The following is a 21070-nucleotide window of genomic DNA, read 5'->3' as shown; positions in this document are numbered from 1 at the left end:
CCTTAAGTGTGGATGTCCATCTTTCAATTAGAAATTCAAAGAGTGCATGTCATTCTGAAGACATTTTTTATATTTGTACACGGGATGTGGATCATACTGGCAAGACCACATTTATTGCCCATCCTTAGTTACCCTAAGACAGTGATGATGGGCCTTTTGCTTGAACTGCTGCAGTCCTTGTGGTGATGGTGCTCCCAAAATGGTTTAGGTGGGGAATTCCAGGATTTTGAAGGAACAGCGGTAAGTGTCCAAGTGTGTTATGGAAGTGACAATTTAATTGTTCATTTATCTTATTGTAATTTGTGGAATCTTGCTGTGTTTCCCTACATTGCAACAGCACTTCATTAGCTGTGAAGTGGTTTGGGACGTCCTGAGGTCATGAAAGGCATTATATAAATGCAAGTTCTTTCTTTCAACAACGTGTTTTCATATAGCACCTTTAATGTGGAAGAACGACCCAAGGCACTTCAGATGTATAATCAAACGAGAATGTACAGAGACAAAGGAGGAAATACTAGCGAGGTAACCAAAAGCTTGGTCAAAGGCATGAGCTTTAAGCAGGGCCTTAAAGGTAGAGATGGAGCAGAGGGGTTTGAGGAGGGAATTCCACTGTGGGGCCTAGATGGCTGAAGGAATAATCACCAATGGTAGGGCGAAGGAAAAGGGATGCTTAAACGTCTGGAGTCAGAGGAATGGAGAGTTTGGAGAGGGTGGGTCGGTTTGTAGGGTTGGAGGAGGTTACAGATTATAGGGAAGGGCAAGGCCACAAAGAGATTTAAAAACAAGAATGAGAATTTTCAATCTGAGGATTGGGGGACGGGGAGCCAATGTGGGTCAGCAAGGACAGGAGTGATTGGTGAGCAGTACTTGGTGCAGGATAGGATACAGGCAGCAAATGTTAGATGAAATGATGCTTATGGAGGCTGGGATGTTATCCAGGAGAGCAATGAAATATTCAAGTCTGAAGATGACAAAGGCACAAATGAGTGTTGCTGGGGCAGGGGCAGGGGCAGGCAATATTATAGAGTTGGAAGTAGGCGGCCTTTGTGATGGAGAGCACATGGGGTCAGAACTTCAGCTTGGGGTTGAATGGAACACAGATTCCGAACAGTCTGCTTCAGCCTGAGACAGTGGCAGGGCAAGGGGATGGAAAGAGCGGAGATGAATTAAAACCTTCCCACTATTTCAGTCATCTCACTCTTTCAAAATAGTAAGTTCACTCTTCTCGATCAAATAAAATCCAATTCCAAAAGACCGAGCTTTGAAAGTGGTCGTAGATGAGTCAATGATCTTCGCAGCTTGGAACCACACTCAAATTCTACACCATTTTTGACACAGCAGTGGTTAATCCAGGCTGGGGCATGGGGCAGAAAGGAATTTGGGCCCAAATCCATTTCCACCAGGCTTCCACAATTTTGAGTGTTTATTTTCACTTCATATTTCCAGCACAGACTGTTTGAAACATATTCCATTTCAAACAGTTTTTGTGTGCCGCATTACTCTCCCCCATCTCCCCCTTCATTCTTTTCTCCCTCTCTCTTCTTTCCACCCCCTCCTCTCCTCTATTTCTCCCTCTCTTCCACACCCTCTTTCTCTCTCCTTTCCACCCCCTCTCTCTCTTTCTCTTAATCACAATCACATCTCCCCTCCCCTCTCCTCTCCTCTATTTCTCCCTCTCTTCCACACCCCCTCTTTCTCTCTCCTTTCCACCCCCTCTCTCTCTTTCTCTTAATCACAATCACATCACATCTCTCCTCTCCACCCCCCTCTCTTTTTTTCTTTTTTCTTTTTTCCTTCCTCCTTTCTCTCTCTCCCTCGGCGCCGTCACTTCGACCGTTTAAAAACCCTTTCAGAACACAGAGTGACTCACATCCGGATCTGATAACCAATCAAATCCTGCAGTGGAGCCGCCGGTCATCCAATCAGGTGAGGAGAAATTCAAACAGCGGGGCGGTAACCGACTCCCGCCCGCGCGCCGCCCGCCGCCCGGTGACCCGCTCTCCCATCACCCGCTCTGCCTGCGGCTGTAGGCCGCCAGTATTACAGTCGGAATAAAGTCCTGGGTCCCTCCACCCATTACCCGGACGGGATGGCTATGATGCGGACTTATGGCAAATACAGCCTGCGGGCGGTGAAGGCCCACAAGTGGCTGAGCCCAGAGAGGGGCAGACAGCACCTCTTCTCATCTTCGGACTCTCTCAACACCACCTCTTCCCGGAGCGCGGACAGCAGTGACCCGTCCTTCATCATCGGCAAGAAAAGGTGCAGAAACTGTCATTTGCTTTTAATTGGGAACGATCATAATCGCCACGGACTCGTAACATTTCTTTACAAACAAATGAGTTGTGTGAGTGCATTTTATCTTTAAAAAATACACCGTGGATCCCCTGCGGTAAGTCGAAAGAGTATGATCTCTTTCTCTCTCCTTTCTGATGGCTTCGTGTTGTTGCTTCTCTCTCTTCGACACTTCTTCCTTCTCTCTCTTTTTAGATTTTTTTCCTTGCAGGTGGGAGGGAGGTGGCCTTTTCTAGTAGGGTTTGTGAGGAATATGTGACCCTCAGTGGCTCCCTTTCCATCTCCTCCACAGCGCTTGTGCTTCATCGCATCCCCTTCCCCCCTTCCCCTTCCTACCACCTTCATTTCCCCATTACTCTCCTGACTTCTTCCCCCTCTCTTGAAAAATAAACACAAATTAAAACGAGGAAAGAAACTCTCTCTCTCCACTCTCTCTACATTCCCTGACTTTAATAAAGACGCAAAAGATTATTCATTGTGAAATACGTAATTATTTTTTTATTTTGCTTTAAACCTTATTTTGAATGCCAGGGATTTATTACCGTGGGGTGGGGAGGGAAGGCAGACAAAAAGCTTTTCAAAAAAGCATTTTAAGTGATTTGTGTGGAAAAGATAATACAAGGAGCTTGTGACTGGCCAGTGATCAGATTAATATTGGAAGTCGTATTAGAGTGCCACCTACAGGGGTTACAGGAAAATGTAAACAATTTTACAACACCAAGTTATAGTCCAGCAATTTTATTTTAAATTCACAAGCTTTCGGAGGCTTCCTCCTTCGTCAGGTGAACGATGTGAAAATGTAATAGGTGGGAGGGAATACTTTTAGCTTGAAGTTCTCATTGAAAATATTTACATAGCAGTTTTCAGTGGTATGTGCGAGCCACGTTAAGAATTTTGATTTACCAGTAGATCTTTCGTGGCATTGTAGAAGGCATGTCAGAGAATATGTTCTCTCTCTTATCTGTCTCTGATGTCCTGGTGTTGCTGTTGCTCTACCTTTTTCTGTTCCTGCCTCCTTCTCTTCCCTTCTGCTTTACATCACAGTTACTTGTATTTCTCCCTGCGCACCCGCAAAGCTGCATCTGAGACCTGTGAGAAGGGGCAGGAAAATGATTGGCTGCAGTAATTTGATACCTGCTCAGTGGCTGGAAGTTTCTTGTGTGGACTTCTATCTGTGACTGAGGAGGCCCCAAACAGCAGGCTGTATGTAGCCAGCAAAGAAACTGTTTGATGCCGTGACAGTGTTTCACCACGTAAGTGAACATTCATTTTGAAGGTATATATGTTGAAAGATCGCTGGGGAGAAGGGTCTTTAATGTTTTCAATATATATTGTAAAGAATAACAAGTTTATAACTGACCGTTTTGCACTAAGTATCGTTCAATAAATTGTCTGTTGGTTTATAGCCTGAATCTGGCGGTGAAATAAAAAACTTCAGATTTATTTAGCGCTTTTCGTATCGTATCCTATTCAACACAAGACACATCACATTTGAAGTATAGTTACTTATTACGTAGGCAAACCAATTTGGGTACAGAAAGATCCTTCAAACAGCAATGAGCCTTTGTATGTTCAATCCACCTATTGAAGATATTGAGGCCTTATTGAAGACTAGGAAAATCACATGCTGGTAGAAGTACAGTGGTAAATGTTCTCTGATCGCTATTGTTTACCCAGATGTTTGGCAGGTAAAGAAAGTCCAGGTCATAGGGGACATGCGATCATTCTTTGAGTGATCAGTGATGCTGAACTTGAGTAGAATATTTAGCGTAGAATCATAGAAAATTTACGGCACAGAAGGAGGCCATTCGGCCCATCCTGTCCCCACCGGCTGAGAAACAAGCCACCCAGCCTAATCCCACTTTCCCGTATTTAGTCCGTAGTCCTGCAGGTCACAGCTCTTCAGGTGCACATCCAGGTATTTTTTTAAATGAGTTGAGGGTTTCTGCCTCCACCACCCTCTCGGGCAGTGCGTTCCAGACCCCCACCACCCTCTAGGTGAAATTTTTTTTCCCTCATTTCCACTCTAATCCTTTTACCATTCACTTTAAATCTATGCCCCCTTGTTATTGACCCCTCCGCTAAGGGAAATAGGTCCTCCCTATTCACTATCTAGGCCCCTCATAATTTTGTACACCTCAATTAAATCACCCCTCAGCCTCCTCTGTTCCAAGGAAAACAACCCCAGCCTATCCAATCTGTCATCATTGCTAAAATTCTCCAGTCCTGGCAACATCCATGTAAATCTCCTGCATCCTCTCTAGCGCAATTACATCCTTCCTGTAATGTGGTGACCAGAACTGTGCGCAGTACTCAAGCCGTGGCCTAACTAGTGTTTAATACAATTCAGGCATAACGTCCCTGCTTTTATATTCTATGATGTGGCGATGCCGGTGATGGACTGGGGTGGACAAATGTAAGGAGTTTTACAACGCCAGGTTATAGTCCAACAGCTTTATTTGGAATCACAAGCTTTCGGAGCTTTCCTCCTTCGTCAGGTGACTCACCTGACGAAGGAGGAAAGCTCCGAAAGCTTGTGATTCCAAATAAAGCTGTTGGACTATAACCTGGTGTTGTAAAACTCCTTACATTTATATTCTATGCCTCGGCTAATAAGGGAAAGCATTCCATATGCCTTCTTAACCTTATCTACCTGTTCTGCTACCTTCAGGGATCTGTGGACGTGCACTCCAAGGTCCCTCACTTCCTCTACACCTCTCAGTATCCTCCCATTTATTGTGTATTCCCTTGCCTTGTTTGCTCTCCCCAAATGCATTACCTCACACTTTTCCAGATTGAACTCCATTTGCCACTTTCCTGCCCAACTGACCAGTCCATTGATATCTTCCCGCAGTCTACAGCTTTCCACTTCACTATCAACCACTCGGCCTATCATTGTGTCGTCCGCAAATTTCTTAATCATGCCCCCCTACGTTTAAGTCCAAATCGTTAATGTATATCACAAAAAGCAAAGGACCTAGTACTGAGCTCTGTGGTACCCCACTGGAAACAGCCTTCCAGTCGCAAAAACACCCGTCGACCATTACCCTTTGCTTCCTGCCGCTGAGCCAATTTACCACATTCCCTTGGATCCCATGGGCCTTTACTCTTTTGACTAATCTGCCAAGTGGGACCTTGTCAAAAGCCTTGCTAAAATCCACGTAGACTACATCAATTGTGCTACCCTTATCGATCCTCCTTGTCACCTCCTCAGAATTCAATCAAGTTAGTCAGACACGACCTCCCCTTAACCTGGAATCGTAAGACACACCAACAGAATATTGGTTCTGCGACTGGTGGACGCTGCAGGACACACCGTTTAATTGACTGTGATGATATTATGATTTAGTTTTAATTTAAGCTTCTTCAGTTTTGATTGGACTTCACGTTTGGAATATATTACATTACTCACGATCAGAATATTAGCCTTGTATTACCCACTTGTAGAGCTGTTTTTCCGATTGGTGACACTCTGGTAGCCCGTATTTTGTTAGGCAGTTATACTCCATGAAATGAAATATTGTACAAGATACTGAAGTTACATGGTGAACTTTTTGATCAGGTAGTGTTGTAGTATTTTTATGCTGTGTGGCATTGTGTGAATTTGGCACCTGGGACAAAGGAACTTTTTTTGATCTGAGAGTGCTGATACTTACTGTACTTAGCTATTATATGGCCTTTGATTTTTTTTTTATCTGCATGTTATCTGAAGTTCTTGTCTCTAGAAAGTTTCACTTTTTTTACAATGTACCTTTTGAAATCTTATATAATTCTGAATCTTTTCAGGCGACGAAAAGTATCGCTAAGTATTTCAAAAGCTAAGATGACAAAGAAAGTTGGAAAGCAAACAAATACCGAAATTCAAAAGAGAAAAATTTCTTATCCCCTCAAAAGAAGAGAGATTTTACGTGATCAAAACCATAGCCCTATTTCCACAGAAGATGAAAGTCAAGAAGACAGCATGTTTGTGGAAGACAAAGAAAATTATGTTGCTCGTGTTACTAGGTACCTAATATAAATTTGCTTAGAAGTACGTTATCGTAGCATGTTACAGCACAGAAGGAGGCCATTCGGCCCATTGTGCCGACCAATCGCCTTAAATCTGTCCTGTGGTTAACGAACCTTCTGCCACTGGAAACAGTTTCTCCTTATTTACTCTATCAAAACCGTTCATGATTTTGAACAACTCCATCAAATCTCCTCTTAACCTTCTTTGCTCTAAGGAGAACAACCTCAGCTTCTCCAGTCTCTCCACATAACTGAAGTACCTCATCCCTGGTACCATTCAGTAAATCTCTTCTGCACCCTCTCTAAGGCCTTGACACCCTTTAATCCCATGGGGCTTTAATTTTTCTTACAAGTCTATTTTGTGGTACTTTATCAAATGGCTTTTGAAAGTCCATATACACATCATCAACCGCACTACCCTCATCAACCCTTTCCGTTACTTCATCAAAGAACTCAATCGAGTTAGTCAAAGACGATTTTCCTTTAACATATCTGTGCTGATTTTCATTTGTTAGCCCATAGTTTTCCAAGTGCCAATTAATTTTGTCCTTGATTATTGTCTCCCTAAGTTAAGATGACTGGCCTGCAATTGCTGGGTTTATCCCTCTCCACTTTTTTGAACAGGGGTATAACATTTGCAATTATCCAGTCCTCTGCATGCCCCCATATCTAAAGAGGATTGGAAGATTGTGGCCAGAGCCTCTGCAATTTCTAACCTCTCAGAAACCTAGGATGCATCCCATCTGGACCGGATGACTTTTCTACTTTGAGTACTGCCAACCTTTTATCTATTTTTATCCTATCCAATATCACTACTATCTCCTGCTTTACTGCTACAGCGGCAGCATCCCCTTCTCTAGTAAAGACCAATGCGAAGTATTCATTTAGCACCTCTGCCTCCAAAAGAAGATTTTTTTTTTGTCCCTAATTGGCCCCACACTTCCTTTGACTACCCTTTTACTGTTTATATGTTTATTTATGTTGAACAGTTTCTGATAAAAGATCTTCTGATTTGGCACAGCTCTTAACAGTTGTTGCACAAGAAAAATTAATTACTACTGGATCATAAAAAGAATATGCAAGCACGTAAATGTGAGGGGAGATTTCCTGCTTTGGTGCATCGGGTGCAGTAGTCTGCCCACCGAGAGCACATTTTGGTAAATTGAGCATCCCCGGCCCATGACTTTTCCATCTATTTAAACTAATGAATAAAAATTAGAAGTTTGGGGTTCACAATTTCCTGATATGTTCCCCTGGAGGACACTGTTCCATGTCAGGACCGTCAAAGGGGAAAATCTCCCACCCTGAGGGTTTTAATATTACAGGGAAGAGGGTGGTGGCATACCATAATTTGAGTATTGGGCTTCTGGGGCTTTCACACTAAATTAGCAAAATTCCCAAGTAAGCTTTCAGTTTTATAAAATCCGATGTGGGCTGCCAGCAGAGTTCAGTGGAATTGAGACTGATTTAGTTGAGTCTTGAGTGACAAAAAAAAAATAGAGATGAGATATAGGTAGACTCTACTTGACCAAAATATTTCCAGACTAAAGCATCTTTTAATAACTAATGGTGTAGCATTATAATGTGAGCTATTCAGAAGGTTACTTGAAACAAAAACCTTCAATGTTAGGCTCCAAATAAATTTTTCAATGCAACACAAATATTGTTCCCACGGTTGTTTAGCATATTGAAACCAATGCACAATATTTAAAATCTAATTATATCAATACACTTCAATATATGTGAGTCTTAATTTACCCCTTCCACAAAAAGTCAAATCAGTGACTGAACAATGTTGTTCAGCTCAATATCTCTGCAGTCGTAGCCAAATTTAGAAGGACCAAATCTTTTGTTCTACAGCTGGGTGTTTTTAACAGTCCAAGTGGACATAACCTGAATATTTGATAAACTACACACAGAACATTTTTCCAGTGTTTTCTCCCTTCTGGTATTGGTGAGCAGGGATTAATGTGCATGGCTGACAATTCAGAGTGGAAGAAAAGCTTTATAAAGAGAACTGGGAGTGGAGAGAGAATGGAATATTTTGTTCTATATATCCACCTGAATGCTTCTCTGATTTTAACAAAACTTCTTAAATAAGTATATCTTTGACACTTCAGAGGAGGAATTTATGGGAGCATTGCTGTTTTCCAAATCTAGACTGGATAACTGTTTTGGACAGCTATTGCATATTGTCCATGAATTCAAACAAAGTATTGTAAAACAAAATGGTTTTAGCCATTATTTTTAAGTACTGAACTGGAATGATCAGTACTTGGGTTGGGAAGGAGGTAAGACATATTATGGCTTTAAATAATTTCTTAAGCGGCTTCATGGACAGATAGACAAGACTTCAGAATGGATTTTTAGCAACTATTCTGAAATTATGTTTTAACAGCTATTTTTTTTAAAGGTAAAAGTGAGCCTCCAGGTAGTGTATTTGCAACTGGTCTTGTTAATATTTTGGTGACTGCATTGTTGAAACCGTTTTTCTTCTTTCCTTCCTTCCTCCCCTCTTTTGCGGGGAAAAAAATAAAAACAAACACAAATAATCCAGGAGCAGAGCAGAACAAATTCCAACAGCAACTCCACAATTAAAATTTGTCACTTTTCGACGGAAGCTGCGGAATTGTAAAATTGTGCCAAATCAAGTTGTAAATACCCGGCTTCAAATGAGAAAAAAGGTATGGTCATATTTCTTTGACTTCCTCTGAGACCTGAATCATTTTGTTAATAAAAATCAAAATCTGAATTTTTGTTTTGAAGATTGCATCTGAGTTACAACAGAAGAATGTTACTTAATTATGGAACAAAACATTTTCTGTTGCAGTTTGCCAACTGATCAGCTATGTTACTATCACAAACATGTGCAGTGCTGTGAAAATCTGTAACTCACAATATAGGCAAGAAAATAATTTGTTACAAAATTTGCCCAGTAGTATACATTAATTTCCACCCCCACCATTGCCTTGTAGTTAAAGGCACCAATTGGTGTAATTCTAAGCTGTACACTGCAGAAGATTCCAGGTTCAATTCTTGGTTTTTGTTGAGTTAGCTGATCACAAATGGTATCAGTTAGTGTGCTATATTTGGCTTCAGTACTCCTAGACAAGGGAGGAGGAAAATCCTGCTCCTAACTTCTATCCAGTGACTCCTGCTGGAATGTGTTGACATATGGATGCCAGCTGAAAGAAATTAATTTTTTGGCTGGGATGTCCTCTACAGATTAATAACCCATGGACACTCCCTGTCTTGACTTGTACATGAAGAATAGCCATTAGAATTTGTTACTGGAGAACTGTTTGTTAGTGTTGTGGAACAGTACTTCAGCAAGAGGTAGCACCTTCAGAGGAGGGGAGGAGAAAAATTGGGGGGAGGTAGCTTTGTGCTGAAATTTTTTTTTGTCCCACCTACTTTCCTACAGTGGTAACTGGATAGTATTCAGGAGGCAGAACCCTGCATATTTTTAATTTCTCCCCTCTAGTCAAGGGACATGGAGGCCAATTGTATGCCCCCAGCAATTGCCCAGCTGAGATGAGTACTAAATTCAAGTAACTCAGCATGGAACAAGGGTTGAACCTGATGCATTCTTGGTCTGTACAATTCAGTAAACTCAATATGGTACATTTTATTCAGAGTCATTGGGAACCTGAAGTCTTCAATTTTGAGTGAATGTTTCTGTTGATTTGAATGTATTGTAGCATAATAAAGCGGCACAATAAAATAAATGACTAAAATGTACATTTTACAATAATCCACGTGGAGCCATTGCATATATCATTTACTCACAAGCTGTGTAGTATGTGTGTGTATATTTATTAAATGTATATACACATCAATATATTTACTTTTTCAGAATATATTTGTGAAAATGAATGTGCATACAGTTGGCAGCACTGACAAAGGATCACAGACCTGAAACATTAACCCTACCTTCCACTCTCCACAGATGCTGTCTGACCTGCTGAATGTTTCCAGCATTTTCAGTTAGTTCAGATTTCCAACATCTACAATATTTTGCCTTTTGCGCACAATTGCTATATGTATGGAGGCACTGAATGATTCTTACGATTTTCCTCCAGGTTACAATGTGTCACGTTATTATTCATGCCAACTTACAAAACTCTGAAAGTTGATGAGCAGCTTCAAAAAAGCTGACGGCCCCAAAATAACTGCCAACTCAAAGAAGCATACAACTGAAAAGCAGCCTGAAATAAAAGCCAATGAATAAGGTCGCTGCTTCAAGCCGGCAGAATAAATTAAATTCCTGTTTATTACATTGGATTTCATAATTTTTATTAATTCTGTATTTAAACATGAATAAATTGCAGTCCTGCCTTAGTTTGGCAGCATTGGAGGCCTCCTAAATAATAAATATGTCTATTAAAGTGACTGAGGAATAAACCAATTTCAATTATATTTTCAGAAAAGATCATGGCTTTATTATTGCTACACCTCTCTAGATAGCCTGGCTGTCTTAGCCTTGGGTCAAGTTACACTGTTGGTAACTGGCTCTATAAATATTGCAATATAATAATTGGACAGGAAGTGATTAATCTGTGAATAAACATTAGTCATTTATGCTGCATTGATTATGAGGAGGGTTAGATTTTGGGGATAGGGCAACTACAGGGACATTTGCCTCATACTCACTCTTGGGAAGGTAGGGACAGCAAGTTAGTGAATTTGCCTGATTATAATAATGGCAGTTTATTAATCCCATAATGCAGAGCAGCACAGAAAACACTCCATCTGTGAAATGTAATGCTCTATTATAAGCGAGTGCATGATTTGTGCTTCAGGAATACCACATGGATGAGGAGATGTAATTGAATATATCCTGATGAAGTTGTGAGGATCAAGTGTGTGGTGAGGGGACAGGGTAGGAAACCCTATGTGGCGGAATGAGGGGACCAGAAGAGGGCAGAGGCGCATATGTAAACAACAAAAATAAGCTGCATCCCAGGATTGCCAACAACTACAGTGAGTGATCATGGGGTCCATGGAGAGCACAGCACTAATCTGTTGATTTCTTTTTCATCGGGGGTGGAAGAGGAATGAAAGTTTAAAGTCATACTGTGAACTTATTTTTACATTTTGTTGATCGGGCTTGGGGCTTAACCTATTCCCAGTTTGCATTTTTCTGGTTGGCTGTGTATGTTGGGTGGATTAATTTGAACAAAATGGCTGCAGGCATTTCAGGTTGGTTAGGGCTGCCTGGATGTTATGTTGGTGTGGGCAGGGCGGAATTAACCCTCATCCGCATGCAGCCTTGACTGTTAAAAGCCAGAGAGGAATTGCTTGTAGTCAGTCAGCTAGAAGAGTCAAAATTGTTTACACATACTCCAAGGCCCTCCTTCTGCCCCATCCCGCACTTTAAATATGTGAGACCGATTTTCTTTTAGATTCAAGTCCCCGAGGTCATCCTAGAAATAGTAATGAGTTATTTACACCAGGTGTGTTTCAAGGTTAAAGTTAGCTCTTGGCTCTTCATGTCACTGTCTTCTGGTCCCATAAAGTATCCAAAGAGAAACCAAACTGAAGTTCAAACTGCAGTGACTGAGACACAAAGCAGGCATGGGGAGGAAAAATAACAAGGGCAGAAGATGATGGAGAAAAATTAGAATACAAATAAAACAATCTGTACCCCTGCTGCCCTCCCAGCTCACACTGACCTGAAAAAGCTGACATCTGCTAGAAAAACAGATAGTTGGCAACTTTGCATTAGTCCAATTTTCTGAATACATATGGATGCAAGTACAACATATTTATATGGAAGAGAAGTATTTTTTTGGGACTGTTGCAGGTTGAGGCATGCTTAATATGAGAATATTAATTTTATTCTGATCCACAGGATCAAATGTTTTGATAGGGTATCACATAAGGGAAATGTAGCCATGTGAATAGAGATTGTTGGAGGGCACAAAGCAATGGATAGGGGGAGAAAAGTTTCTCAGACTGGGAAGATGTGGTGAGTGAGTTCTTTGTTGGGCCACTATTATTTACTATGTACATAAATGATCTGGACTTGGGAATTGAGGGATTGGGGCAAATTGTGATGATTGTGAAAGATTGCAGTAGGACATAGGCTATAAGGATGAGCAGATAGATGGCAAATACAAATCAATACTGCAAAATGTGAAGTAATGCATGTTAGAAGTAAGAATCGAGAATGGAAATACATTTTGTGTAGTAAAGTTATAAAGGGAGCAGTGGAGCCTTGGTGTGCTGATATAGGTTATTAAAGGTAAAGAAGGCCATAGGGAAAACCAGTGGAGTCCTTGGTTTTGTATCTAGAGGAATAGAATACACAGCAAGAGGGTAATGTTCAAATTATACAAGACCTTAATTAGGCTGCAGTTGGAGCACTCTGTACATTTTTGGGCGTCCCATTATAGGAGGGGTATTAAAGGAATGGAAAAGGTGCAGCATAGATTGTTTAGGATGCTACTAGGGATGAGGGTTTGCAATGTGAAAATAGCCTTGATACATAGAGCGAGAAGGTTAAGAGGTGACCTGATGGTGGAGTGCATCATTTATTGAATGATGAAATGTATACACCAGTTAGGTGCAGGACATAAAGCAGAATATACATATGACTTTGAGGAGATTGTGGTTCAAGTAGTTGCCACCTAGGTATGTATTTCTCAATTATTTGGGACAATGAAGTAAAGGGTACAACTTAAAAATAAATACCATTTGTGAACAAAGTTTGCAGAAAATAAAATTTAATTTGCTGGAATTCACATGTCTTTGACCTATTTTCTATTCCTGCAATAAATGACATATAACATTTTTAAATTGTTAAGTACATCCTAATATTACTTTATTTATCATTCTGACTGAAGTGAGGTGTGTTGAAGGAATTTGGTCCTACACATAGGAGCAGGAATGGGCCATTCAGCCCTTCGAGCCTTCTCCACCAATCAGTTAGATCATGGCTGATCTTACTTCAACTCCATTTACCTGCCATAGCTCCATATCCTTTGATACCCTTACCTAACAAAAAATCTATCGATTTCTGACTTAAAAGCTGCATTTGTCCCAGCATCCACAGCCTTTTGGGGCAGACAATTCCAGATTTCTGCTACCCTTTGTGCAAAAAAGTACTTCCAGATTTCCATCCTAAATGGCCTAGTTCTCATTTTAAGATTATGTCCCCTTGTTCTTGGTTCCCCCACCAGAGCCAATGGTTTCTCCGTATGTATGCTATCGAATCCTTTTAACATTTTAAACACCTCGATCAGATCACCCCTCAATCTTCTATACTCAAGGGAATACAAGCCAGGTTTATGCAACCTGTCCTCATAAATTAACTCTCTAAGCCCAGATATCATTCTGGTGAATCTGCTGCATCCCCTCCAAGGCCAATATACCTTTCCTAAGGTGTGGTGCCCAAGACTAAATGCAGTATTCCAGATGGGGTTTGACCAAGGCTCTATACATTTGAAGCATAACTTCCTCCCCTTTGTAATCCAGCCTCCTTGAGATAAAGGCCAACAGTCCATTAGCCTTTATGATTGCTTTTTGTACCTGCCTACTCGCTTTAAATGATTTGTGTACATGGACTCCCAAATCTCTTGGCTCCTCTACAGTTCCAAGTTTCTCACCATTTAGAAAATATTCCGATTTATCTTTCTTGGGTCCAAAATAGATGACCTCAAATTTGCCCTCATTAAACTCCATCTGCCATAGTTTTTCCCTCTCAATTAATCTGTCTGTCCCTTTGCAACTTCCTGCTCCCATCTGCACTACTTACTGTCCCTCGTACACATTTATGTTTTGTGGCGCTTGCAGGGTAAAATTGTACCAAACGTATGGAAATCCCGTTTGGAGTTCGTTTTATGTTGGAGAAAGAAGTGTGTCAACCATTGAGTGTAGCTCTTGAAGTATTATGATACTATATGGAGAAGTTGTGTGATGAGCACATTTTTCATGCTTGCAGTTTGATATTCTCATTTCACATTGTGATGAATGTGGTCGCAGGTGTCATGTGGTACAACACAAGAAAAATGCTCTACTGGTTGCTTGTTGCAAATATAACTAACCTACAAATATAGAGACTGTATTGCATAAGGGGAAATACATTTTATGTCACTACTGAATTCATGCAAATTATTATATGGAATACATTTTTAAATTCATGAAATGTAAACCTATTCCAACTCATCTTTTCATCTGCATTCCTATTTTAATTCATCTTTTGTAGATTTAAAATGTAAGCAAAAGTATGAGATCAGTGAAGTCTGATGATTTGCTTTAACATATTGAGAGCAAGCATATGTTAAATGTAATTCGGACAAAAAAAATTAACAAATTTTGCATTTGCTGCTAAGTCTAATGCAGAAATGTATACAACAGATTTATCTGGGTGATGAATATAATTTGAGCTTCTGTTCATATTTGTAGTCAGCTAGATATTTGATACATGTTTAAAAGTGAGCAATTTTGTAAACGTGTCCTTCCCCCACCCTCAGGGATTACTTGGATCATCAATAGAATCTTCACAATCATCGATCTGTTTTGATAAACCAAATAATAAGAGGACATGCAGAAATGCTTGCAAAGCTGCAAACTCTAATCTTAATCCCAGTTTTGCAAAGAAACTGGATAGATCTCCGCTGCAGACTAGCACACCCTCTTGTACTAGGAAATTAAAAATAAAGGAACCATCAAGATGTACAATTTCATTCAACAGCGAAAATGAAGACGATTGTGTATGGAAGTGCAGTGTTGAGCCTTATACTGTGGAAAATATTGACCACCCCAGTGCAGTGGGAATCTGCAGCTCCCAGAGGAGCAGCACTTCATGCAAGGAGATTGCCTCTACAGAATTTTCAAATCATTTAGAGTTTGTTGGATTGTCCCCAAAGAAGTTAGATGGGATTAGTGGTTTTGAAACTGACTGCAAACCAGTGGCTTTTGTGTCTTCGGTAGAAAGTCTTGAACATATAGATCCAGTAATTTCCCATTCATTTCAAACTCAGAAGGATGATTTGTATCATACCTTGCACAGTACCTCCAATAAGAGTAAAGAGTTGTTTTCTGATGTCACTGAAGTATCTGAAATCTCTCCTGAGGCTGGCTTAATTAGTGAAACAAATGATATAAAAACATTTGTTGGAAACATTTTAGCAAAGTCCAGCTTGGTTAACTGTACCTTAAATCTTGACCCCTTAGTAACTAAACAGGAAAGCTGTGAAAGTAAAAACAGAGCTTCCATATTGGACTTTCAGCCTGTAGAACAACTAGATTGCTCTTCGGTACATCAGTACTTTCACAACAATAGAACAATATCCTCTGCTGAAGGTGACTCTTGCAAGTTGAGTTCGTCACAAGGTGCTGCTGGAAAAAAGCAGCAATTTATTAATCATCTACATGAAAAATTAACACCCCCAAAAAATATGGGAAAATCTTTTGATGGGATGGCTCTTAAGCCTGTTGTGTTGCTCAGTCCACTTCAACTAGAGCGGCATTTACAAGGGAAGAAAGGTTTGATAAGAAATCCAGTAAAAAGAAGCCTGGATGATGAACATAAATGCAGTTTTCAACTGAAAGAAAAAGAGTGCAGTCATACAGATTACATGAATTTGAAGTCATCGTTGTCTGCAATGTATTTGAATTCCCAAGATGTACAATTAAGTAGGGGTTCAAATGTTCAAGAAAAGAAGTCTAGTCATGGGTCTACAGCTGATTCAGACTCCTTTGAACCCATAATTAGCCGACAAAACAGAAAAACTATTTCAATGAAAAATGGCTGCAGCCTGAAAGATTTCCCGTCTGGACAAAAGAACCTCATCAGTGACTTTACCTCCAGTATGTTGAGCAAACGGAGCAGCTGCACTAGATCAATATTTCAAAAAAAAATGGATCCTGTTTCAACCTCAGTGAGAAGTGCAGAAAAGTCCACAGTGGATTTATGCAGGAATCCAAAATCACAAGTGACCGAGGTAAGGAAATATAATTATCTATATTACATATTGAGTATATGTTATTCATATTAACAATTAGTTTGTGCCAGCTTGGCTCAGTAGTAACCCTCTTATCTCGTCAGAAGTTTGTAGGTTCAAGCCCCACTCCAGGACTTGAGACTCACAATCTAGGTTGATACTTCAGTACAGTACTGAGGTAGTCCTGCATTGTCAGACGTGCCATGTTTCAGATGAAATGTTAAAGTGAAACCTTGTCTGTCTCTTAAGGACCTTTTTTGTTCCTCTTCTTCAAAATAGTGAGTCTAGGACAAAATTCATCCCTCGGCCAACAGCATCAAAACAGATTATTTGTTCATTTATCTCCTTTGATGTTTGTGGGACCTTGCAAATTAGATGCCATGTTTTCTGATTAAAATAATAAGGACTACCCTTGATTTGCTGTGAAGCACTTTTGGACTTTGAGGGCCCTGAAAGGTCTTTAATGCAAATTCTTTCCTTCACCCTCTCTGACTTGGGTAACATTTGATGCAATCTTTAGACAATGATAGGAACTGATGAATACATTCTACTGCTGTTGATTTTAAGTTGCTTAATTTGAAATAATGGATAATTTCAGTGGTCATTTATCTCATTGCTGTGTGTGGGACCCTGCGGTGCTCAAATTGGCTGCTGCATTTCTCTGTTACAAGTGACTGCACTTCAAAAGTACTTAATTGGCTGTGAAGTGCTTTGGAATGTCCTGAGGTCATGAATGATTCTACATAATATGCAAGGTCTTTTTTAATTTAATTTGATTTGAATTGTTCCTAAAAGGACTACTGTGCCATGTTAATGCAATTGCTTAATTCAAATTTGCAGATAATTTTAACTTTTAGGGGCAAATAATGACTTTGAATTATTAGGAATAGACTGTAATATACAAGTGACTCTAATAGCATATTGTTGGATAAATATGTTATCCAGTATGTTTTTATTGTGTTTTAATTTTATAACTAATAGAAGAGGCTTGTTGGTGGTGGGCCAAATACTATAAAATAAATTTAGTAAAGGATCACTAATGTGAATGTTATTGGTGGAGTGTTTTGAAGAGCTTGTATAGCAGTAACTTAATTAATTGAGTTTTGTTGGTGTTGCTATAGTAAAGCTTACCAACAGTATTGTGAATGTCCATTTAAACTGGACTTTGAATTTGAAAAGCTCACCCTTTTAATGCAGCACAGCACCAACGCGTAGTAACATACAGTAAGAAATACTCACCTGCCTAAGATCAGATAATTCAGTACCAACTAAGGATCAAATCTAGACTTCCTTGTTTATCTGATGGGCGAGGGGTGAATGAGCTGGATCAAAATAATCTACCGACTGAATAGCAAATAAGACATATAATAAACTATAGAAATTAGAGTATAAAAAAAGGAGGGGAGATTCTAAGTAAAATGCCTTCAATAGGAAATGTTCAATGCAGTAATAAGGGAGTGCTGTATTGCAGGAGGTACAAGGAGAGTCATAACTTGAGTTTGTTACAGCTGATTTTGTGCTGTAACATTAAACCTTGTGCCCATCTCAGGTGGATGTAAAAAAAAATCCCATGGCACTATTCGAAGTAGTGTAGGGGCTATTGTGTTGTCCCAGTCAAAATTCATCCCTTAATCAACACCACTAAAACAAATTATCTGGTCATTTATCTCAGTGCTGTTTGTGGGACCTTGCTGTGTGCAAATTGGCTGCTACACTTCCATACATTACAACAATGACTATACTTCAAAAGTACTTCATTGGCTGTGAAGTGCTTTGGGACATCCTGAGGAGATGAAGAGCACTATATAAATGCTAGATCATCCATTATGTTCAAGGCTAATTATTTACAGTCACTGAATACGTCTAACTTTTGTTCATTATGGGATTTCAGGAAAATTTCTAATTTGGTACTGCCAGTTGAAGGAGTGAAAGTTTACACTGAGTTTTCATGGGCTTAAACAATGCACCCTATGGAATAAAATAAGATTATTTGAAATGTTGTCTGGTACTATGACATCTAGCCAATTCTAGATTAGTCCTCGTTTACAAATTTTGAGCATTTTTTTTTATACAGTTATTTTGAGTTTCTTTTTTTCTAGTAACATTGTGAATGCCCAGTGCTGTCCACAGCCCTCCATTCATGATGTCACTATATGAGGGGGTGGAAGGATGTTACAGAATTTGGCTATTGCCTATAACAAGTCATTTTAAAACATGAAACATGGGAAATGAGGGAGGATTGAGTGGCACCAGTAAATATACCTTTTTAATATATTTAGTATTATTGTGGAAATATTTAAAATGCAGGATTGTATGATCAATTGAATTGCAGCGTGTGCACTGATGCAAACACAGTTTAATATTTTGCTTTGTCACCATACCAAATGCACGATATAACTGATACTTTTTGTTTTTTTATAAACTAGAAAAAAGACCTGCGGTCAACACTTGTGAATTCTTCATCAGTTTCCACCCCCTTGGGCTCACGTAATTGGTCACGGTTCAAAGCAGCTCATTCAGTTCACAAAAGAAAGAAAGGTAACTGAATGCATCTGGTTATGCTGGAGATTATTCAAGTTATGTAATTATTATTAATAACTTCAAATGCATTTTAAAAATTTTAGCTAAATCTGATACTTGCAATGCAGCCAAGTAGGGCACTTGTGGCCTGTGGCTTCCTCATCTGAGGTCCTTAGCGGCATTGCTACTCGATCCATGTCTCTGCTTCTATTCCATGTTGCTGTTGTGAGTATTAATATGTTCCTCCTTTGGTTTCCCATTGTTTGGTGAAAGCATAGACTGTTATTTGGAGGTGGAGTACAAGCGAAGTATGAGTTCTATTTTAATAAAGCCTTTAACTTGTGTGAATGTGTGATAGCCCTACTTCCAAACAGCATTGTAATGTAAAATGTTGAGCTGAAGTCTTTATCGTTTTCTTGTATATTTAATATTTAGCTGATGCTGGAATATCCTTTAACTCAATGCAATGAACTTAATTCAGAGCCATTCTCAAAATTGCTATGAATAAAGACTGCATTTATTTAAGCTGTACTATTTGAACCCCTGCACATATTGTAGTCATAACTTGGGTTTGTTACAGCTTATTGTTTGCTGTAACAATGTTTGTTATAGTGAGGCTGCAGTGTATTCAGCTCCTACTCCTGAAACGGTTCTGTTCACCATTATTTTATACCAGAATTAGTATTCAAATTGAGATCAAGAGTTCACTGTGTAGGGAATTGTGAATGCCTAATCACGTTTTATGACTTGCGTTCTAATATGAAGTAAACCTGGCCATGAGGCACCAGTATATGTAATGTTAATTTTCAATTTTGTGTTTCTTCCCTCCAGTTATTGTTACACCATTGAAATCTGTTTGCTCAATGTCAGACCAAAGCACTCCAGGATCAACGTATCTTTTAAGAAAAGGAAATTGCAATGACCAAAGCCATTTTGTTGTATCTCAGAATAAGTTGGTTTCGATGGCAAATTTCTCTGCAACTCCAATTAGCAATAGGATAAGAAGATCCATATTGTCCAGAAGTTCCCTTGTGGTAGGTATATTGGCATAAAACCATATCTAGTTATGAAGATATGTTGACATAACGTGTGTAAAATGCAAGAAAGTAAAAACTTGGCATACAAACTTGATTTTTTTAAAATTCATTTTTCATCTTAATATCATTGAGATGAAATTGAATATTTTGCCCACTCATAGGAGAGATTTAAATCACCTGCGTGGCCACAATATTGCATGCCTACTTTAATTTTATACTTTGACATTTCAAGAAAGAACCACCCATAGTGTTTATTAAAGGCAAAGAAATTGTGGGGCAAGTAGTATGAACAGTAAGTATCAAAGATGGGTGCATCCTTTTTAACAGCTGAACAGTGGAGCAAAAGCACTGGGGTAAATTAAGTCTCTTTTGGATCTGGTCCGTTTATCATTATTGACTATATAATTGATCTGTTTTCAGAATGATCACATGCTTTTTTGTCAGCCTGCATTGAGTATTTGTTAAAGCATAATTCAAATATGCCAGAAGTTTTTTTGGGGAGGGGAGAAGAGTGCCAGACTGAACAAATTGATCACACTGATCAAAATAATAGTTAGATGTTATCCATGGGGATTAATTATACGTGTACCACGATTGTTCAATGGCAAAAGTAGAAAACATGCAGGGTTTTATACTGAGATGCTAAATAAATAAGATTGTTGAGCGAACATTTCCAAAATGTCATTCAGTAATTATTTGGGACTCATTTACATGGGGTGGGGGAATTACACCAGTTATCCTAAAATAGTATTTTACATTTTAAGAATTCTGCAGTTTTAATATGTCCTATATATATTTTGGTACTGCCCATTTAGTGATTTAATATTTTCTATTATTCTTATTAATGCTTATAAAGTGTATGTTGCAATTTGAATGCGTAAACAATTTCAATTTCAGAGCCTTGAGACAGATTTCATTGATTATAGACTTGAAACTGCAAATATTTGAACAGTTTATATACTTAATTATTTCTTCTATTAATTGTCTTTCAGAAAAAATTGTCATCAGTAATCCTGCAGTCAGTGTTTCTTACAGATGAAGAGAAGGTATACTGTGAATGTCACCAGAATGGTCCAGTTTCTTTTAAAGAATGCATACCATTAGCCAAACTCAGGAAATGTGAAAAAATTGGAGAGGGAGTCTTTGGGGAAGTATTTCAGACGATAAATGATGACGGAGAATACATGGTCTTCAAGGTACTTTTCCAAGAGTTGATTTCATAAGGAGAATTTAAAGCTGTTCCTCAGCTACTTCACAGAA

General features: G+C 39.2%; 1 protein-coding gene across 1 annotated transcript in view; it reads left to right on the top strand.

Moving 5' to 3' along the window:
- Positions 1–1994: 1994 nt before the first annotated feature.
- The window catches only part of haspin (histone H3 associated protein kinase), a 51011-nt gene continuing 31935 nt past the window's right edge, over positions 1995–21070 (top strand). The window contains exons 1-7 of the mRNA XM_067989376.1: positions 1995–2262; positions 6082–6300; positions 8861–8987; positions 14781–16253; positions 18680–18791; positions 19605–19807; positions 20803–21006. Coding sequence (XP_067845477.1) covers positions 2090–2262; positions 6082–6300; positions 8861–8987; positions 14781–16253; positions 18680–18791; positions 19605–19807; positions 20803–21006 — 2511 coding nt within the window. The 5' untranslated portion in view covers positions 1995–2089. The remainder of the gene's footprint in view (positions 2263–6081; positions 6301–8860; positions 8988–14780; positions 16254–18679; positions 18792–19604; positions 19808–20802; positions 21007–21070) is intronic.

The sequence above is a fragment of the Heptranchias perlo genome, chromosome 1 (assembly GCF_035084215.1).
Source record: "Heptranchias perlo isolate sHepPer1 chromosome 1, sHepPer1.hap1, whole genome shotgun sequence".
Lineage (NCBI taxonomy): Eukaryota > Metazoa > Chordata > Chondrichthyes > Hexanchiformes > Hexanchidae > Heptranchias > Heptranchias perlo.
This window is presented reverse-complemented; position numbering and strand designations above follow the sequence as displayed.